Below are 6,086 nucleotides of genomic sequence, written 5' to 3'. Positions count from 1 at the left end.
AGGTAAGGACCTTTATAGGTGTCAGCAAAGAGCCTTTGGGCCCCACGTTGGTGTGTAACCCTGAGCCAATAACAGCATGCAGGTTGTGCAGCCAGTGTCATCCCCAACCGTTGCTTTGCCCCTTGGCGTCTAATACAAGTTTAACCGACAGACACATACAGACAGGATAAAGCTCTGCATTTGCACAAAATCCTGCAATGTGGCACCTTCCCGTGGAGGTGTGGGTGCGTTAATTTGTGCATTAGACCGTAACCGCTGTTAAACATTTAGAAAATAACATTTTATTCCTCTGATTCTGCTTTGTTCGTCGCTCCCTCTCTTCATTCACACTCTAGCTTGCTCGACTCCCGCTGCTCTCTCTCTCGCCATGGAAAACTGGCCAACTTTGAGCACTTGTTTGCTCCCGTAGCATCAATCAGAGTTTATATAAGAGCACAATCAGAAGTGAAAATGACAACAATATCAGCTGATTTCTGAGAAATGTGCTCCATTTATTGTAAAGTCTACAAGTCAACAGGAACTGAGAACAAAACAAACAATAACTTATAAAACAATTAATCTTTTCAATAAATAAACATAGCCACATACTTTTTTTTACACATGGTCCATACAAAATTACATATAAAAACAATGTCAGTTATTTTATAAATAGAATACAATAAATACATAAATAATAAATAAATACATACATCAAATCATAAATACATACTAAAAAAATAACCTTATAAAATAAAAAAATTAGAGCTCAGTAGTCCTTTTTTTCAAAATGACTGTGGGGTTGATATCACTTCCACGTGAGTGGGATGTGCTTGAGTTAATGATCATGGACCCCGTGTCTTTAACGTCGGGCACATGAAAGGATGCCACGGGACAGGGGCCCCGGACATTATTGCAGACGAGCCTCTGCAGGGAGGCGGTGTTGACGATGTCGAAGCCCACGCTGCCTCCGAATGTGCTCGGCTTCCAGTACTCCGGGGAACAGATGGGGTTTCCCATTAGGCCCTTAAGGGAGAAAGGGGCCCCCATTTCCACCATGGTCTCCCCAAAGATAGCGTTAGGCCTGGGTTTCTCCACCAACAGACCCGGGTAGAGTTCCACAGCATCGACATGTCCGTACATCTCCTCAAGCACTGCGGCCATTTCTTTCTCGCCTGAGTAACACAAAGGAGGACATAGTTTTAGTTAGCGACTTAATCTGGCTTCTCTTCTCTCACTCGCTCAGCAGCTGCAAAGCTTGCTGCTACTCTAAATATGAGCTCAGTGTTTTGACTAAATAATGATCGCTCCTCATTTTTACTTCTTCTTCTTGTCTGTAATATAAGCACATACACACTGATATTTTTCTCTCATCATACATCACACTTGGTTTTTAATTAAAAAAGATTAAATCCTCTTTCCTTATGGAATTTAAATCTCATCTGAAGCAGGAGGCCTCTCTCGTCTGTTTATGTCATGCTCTCTGTGATGACAATCTGCTTATATTATCTCAAGAAGAAGTGGACATCTGGTTCTTAGAGTCACGGAAATAAATTCCTAACCTCCAAAGCTGATGGGAACTAAAACTGAGTCCACACCATTTCTTTAATAATAAATAACCTATGATATAAGCTTTGATCTGTAGCGTGGCGTTTTGTACAAGCTTGCATTTAATTCCTGCAATCAGTTCATGACAATGCAGCAATCATTTGGCCTGAGGCAACATTTTCTTTCACTTCATATTGATAATAACTTCTTCACTAATCTTCTGATGCCATCCTTTCCACCTGCAAGTATTAGGCTTGGTGAATCTGTCTCACCTGTCATGTCTTCAAAAGAGCTGTAGGGCTTCATGGAGAATCGTTTCCTGTAGGCGTTCAGAGACTGGTAGCGCATTTGTCTGCTGTTTTCAATGGACTTAATGGCCACGTACATGATAGGTCCTGGGACATTTCGGCCACCAGCAACCTAAAAAGATTAATGGAAAGTCAGTTAACCAGCTTTGAAGCAACAGTGGTGTTACAATCTGAATCCAAATGCTGCTCAAACAGTTCTTACCCGTCCCGCAATCTGATTGGTAAACGACTCCACAAGGTTGCTGATGCCGTGCTCGGTCACTATGGAGGTGTTGAAGACAAACTGTTTATAGCTGTAATCTTTCTCCTCAATGTGGAAAGTGTCAGGCATCAGAGGGTGCCAGTGGTACAGGGTGTTGAACTCGGATGAAATGCGGTTCTGGTACTGGAAGCGCTGGTTGAACAGCAGCTCGGGGTCAAACTTGAGCTTGAAGTGATAGCCACTAAGGTGCTGCACATAGTCCTCAATCACAATCTTGATGGTCTCTCCTACAGAACAGAGGATTCAATAGTTGATATAATACAGATATTAGAGATGTTTAAGTCCCTCCACTTAAAAATGACTTTTCAGTGAATAAGGAGACATCTTGTCCAGCAGTTAAACTTTTGAATAAAAATATTTGCACATTCATAGATCCTGTATTTTTCAATGTGGGAGAAGAAGTAGCTGTGGTTTTATGAATTTTTAACTAGGTAACTAGGTACTTTTTTGTGGAAAATCCATATTAGACACACATTTTTATTCCAGCAGGGTATTTTATACAACTGTTTAAAACTAAACATTTCCTCTATCTCAGATCTTTCAGTAATTCCTGTTTCTCACGGTAGAACTCAAATGCTTTACTGTGTGCAACAGGGTTGCTGGTTTGTGATTACACGGTAACTACACTAACCCTATGACAAGTGTATCACATGTCTTTGTTATTGTTTTGACTTTATTTTCCCTGCTATGTTACAGCAAATGCTTTTAAAACGGTTGTGCATAAACTCACCAATTAGAATGAGCCGTGTGGTCTGGAAGAGCCTCTCGTCTTCCCAGTCCGGGTGGACCTCCTTCAACACATCACACACCCGGTTATGTTCCCGTAGCCAGATGGTAGCGTACATCATCAGACCGGGGACCAGGCCAAATGCTTCATGGCCCACAGCAAAGCGGTGAGAATCGGGAACATGAGGAGGGTAGTGCATGTCAGCGCCCACTTCATTTACTGTTGGGGGGTACACCTCTCCATCCAGGATCTGCAGAGTTACACAAGAGAGGAAGCAACTGTTAGACACTTGTCTGGTCTGAAGCATTTTGCTGTTTAAACTACTTCTGTCTCTTCTCATACCTGAAACTTAAGCTTGCCATCCTTAAAGAGCCTGAGCTTGTGTTGCCTCTCCAGGTCGTTTCCATAAATGTGGTTTAGGTCCACCTGAAAGCAATAACAAAACCATTAATACAAGTTAGTTATTCACAAATCTCTTTGTCTCTCTTTCCTGACTAAAATCTGATGAGGCTTTAAAAATCTGCTGTGCTTACCCCGTGACCTTTAGCTGAGGTAAAAGCAGGTCCTTTCTTCATATCAGATTTGAAGAACTGGTGAGTGAAATGCTGTGCAAAGAATGCAAACATCAGGCTGGTCCCCTGTGGGTCCGGGATAAACTGTCTTCTCATTAGAAGCTTCTCAGCCAACAGCTTAGCATCAGGTAGCTCCTTTTTACCTGGGGAAACAATTAAGGACATAACAGTAAGCATACAGTACAACACTATACCACAGAACCAAGCCAATTTAATTTGGATAAAACACGTTAAAGTGATTGAAATGTGATTGATTTACTTTTACTTGTAGGAAAAGCTATAACTAAGGTTAACTGTCATTATAAATTCCTGAGACACATTCAATGTGGTTTAGTTTTGGCTTGCTGGGGCAGGTCTTTCTGTGCTCCCTTGGCACATTTTCACTCAGTCAATCCAGCGGATCATCATCATCATCATCATCATCATCATCATCATCATCATCATCATCATCATCATCATCATTTTAATGTGTGCACTTCCTTTGTTGTAAAAGTATTAAAGAATCTGAGAAAACTGGTTCTCCAACGGCAGAGAGAGTATAACTCACCTATTACTCCCATAGGTGTTGGGCAATCCTCTGGAACAGGGGGGAGGGTGCGCGTATAGTAGGAAAGGTTGGAATAGGCTTCCCAACTTTTGTAACCATAATCCGCATTGTAAGTTGGGGGACTATCAATCAGGTGGGATCGAGCTAGAGAGAGAAAAAAAGCATTTCAGTATTAGTATAAATGCTACAAATGCTTCTCTACAAGCTGCTGTACAAATTATTCAATGTGTTATGAAGCCAATCCATCCTTTCATTTTGCCTTCAGCTAGAGACACTTACATGTCAGCACATAGCTCATGATGGCATCCCTGAGAAATGAGATGTTGTTGATGATGTTCCAGAAGCCCTTGAAGTGGGTGAGAATGTAGTGGATAGTGTTGGGTGATGGCTTCAGGGATATTTTGACCCAGGTGAAGAATTCAGCTGTACAAGCCAGGAGAGAAAAGTGAATTAATGATCAAATGACCCCAACAAAATATATCAACATTTTACAATCACCTCAAGTGTGCCATTCATACTTACGTGTTGTGCAGTTGTGTCCCTGATATCCTGTGCGTGTGCAATCACACTCGTAATTATCTGTTCCAAGAGCTGTACAAACGCCCCTGTTCTGGCATGGCTCTGAGCAACATGGATTGCCTGTGACAGACGATGTTTTGCGGTTACTAACAATTCACTTTAGATGCCAACACAAGTCTGTTAGAAAAGCCTCAAAATATAAATTATCAAAAAACACTACAATATTCGTTACGCTTTATTAAACGTCTGAGCTAATGAAGACATCATCTTTTTTTTTTTTACCTTAGTGTTATAGGCTACTTTTCCTATAGAATCCATATCAACAAATTGAGTGGTTTCTAATAATGTCTAATATAAAGATACACAATATATATATATATATATATATATATATATATATATATATATATATATATATAAAATGAATCAAAAAGGAAATACAAAACTTATGACATCTAAAACCGAACTTTTAAGAGCGCCAACTTCTTATCTAATTTTCTCTTACTTACCCCCTTCGCAGACAAGAAACCCCAGCGCCAAGAGCAAACCCGCAAACGTGAGTGTCTTCATAGCTACTTGAAATACTTCGTCGGATCTCGTTCTGTCCTCTCCTTTCCTCCGCTGTGATGTCGCGGTTACGCTGGAAGTTTGAATGTCCAAACCTGCTCAGGGAGGACCTTATATCGTTGAGAACGCGGTGACGTCACGGCACAGTCCTCCGTTTTAATGAATGATACAGACTTGGCTATGTGCGGAATATTTTTTCTTTCTCAATTACTCTTTTCTGATGTGTGTTTTCAAAGGTGGGTTTTTGGCACCAAGATGATTTTACTGGCAATTTCCTGATTCCCTCTTCCTTTTACTTTTTTTTCAATGGAATTATTTTTTTTAGTAAAAACTATTTATAACAAAAAGCCTGAATTGAAATTGTATTTCTTTCCACGGCAAGTGTAAAGTATTATCTTTTTACATTTTAATTATTAAATACTACAGAAAGCGGCCACTTTTGCGATATAAAATACACATTTCCCCGAATATCCTAATTATATAGACCACATTTCCACAGGATGATGACTCTAATTCAAGATAATGTAACATAATCATCATGTAACAAACGAAATCTGTCTACATCATGGAGACAATATGGAAATAAAGATATATAACGCATTTGTACATTTTGATTAATGAGTATTTACCTGCTAATGTGTTTTCTCTAAGAGATGAGATAATAAAATGAATAACCTATGATTAAATTTACTTGACAGCCTGTATGAAATCTGCAAAGTCACGGGTCTCTGTTGGCATCAAGTCCAGACAGAACTTTCTCTCTTTTTATTGTCTGAATGAATTATTAGGCTACTTAAAATGATAAAATAATAGCATAACAGTGCTTCTTGAGAACATTTGATTGCAATACATACTGCATGAAGAAAGAGACACTTTTTTACACTAATTTAATTAAAATTGTGTCAAAGGGTCTTCTAATCAATGTTTGGCTTAAAACATTGGAGATGACCAGCAGGAGACTAAACCAAAAAGGAATATTTTACTAATATGCTTCACTCATCATGTTCTCAAAAAGCATTTATTTTCGCAACACAGTATTACGCGCCCTCATGTGGACGTC

The 6,086-nt window shown here is 39.6% G+C and overlaps 1 protein-coding gene across 1 annotated transcript; it reads right to left on the bottom strand.

Annotated features, from left to right (window-relative positions):
- Positions 1-520: 520 nt before the first annotated feature.
- Positions 521-5,187, bottom strand: ptgs2b (prostaglandin-endoperoxide synthase 2b). Its single transcript, XM_031313898.2, has 10 exons — positions 4,969-5,187; positions 4,463-4,579; positions 4,220-4,363; positions 3,941-4,084; positions 3,355-3,536; positions 3,164-3,247; positions 2,825-3,071; positions 2,035-2,321; positions 1,797-1,944; positions 521-1,151 (listed from the first exon to the last, which is right to left on the bottom strand). Exons 1-10 carry the CDS (start codon positions 5,027-5,029, stop codon positions 739-741), a joined length of 1,827 nt encoding a protein of 608 aa, XP_031169758.1. The 5' UTR covers positions 5,030-5,187; the 3' UTR covers positions 521-738.
- Positions 5,188-6,086: the final 899 nt, after the last annotated feature.

This window comes from Sander lucioperca, chromosome 11, assembly GCF_008315115.2.
Source record: "Sander lucioperca isolate FBNREF2018 chromosome 11, SLUC_FBN_1.2, whole genome shotgun sequence".
In the NCBI taxonomy this organism is placed as follows: Eukaryota; Metazoa; Chordata; class Actinopteri; order Perciformes; family Percidae; genus Sander; species Sander lucioperca.
The sequence above is the reverse complement of the archived record's forward strand: the minus strand, read 5'-3'. Positions and strand labels throughout refer to the sequence as shown.

Coding starts and splice junctions, on each gene's coding strand:
- ptgs2b (XM_031313898.2), bottom strand. CDS start 5,029: ATGAAGACACTCACGTTTGCGGGTTTGCTCTTGGCGCTGGGGTTTCTT. Junction 3,248..3,354: donor CCTCAGCTAAAGGTCACGGG/GTAAGCACAGCA, acceptor TATTGCTTTCAG/GTGGACCTAAACCACATTTA. Junction 2,322..2,824: donor CACACGGCTCATTCTAATTG/GTGAGTTTATGC, acceptor TCTGTTCTGTAG/GAGAGACCATCAAGATTGTG.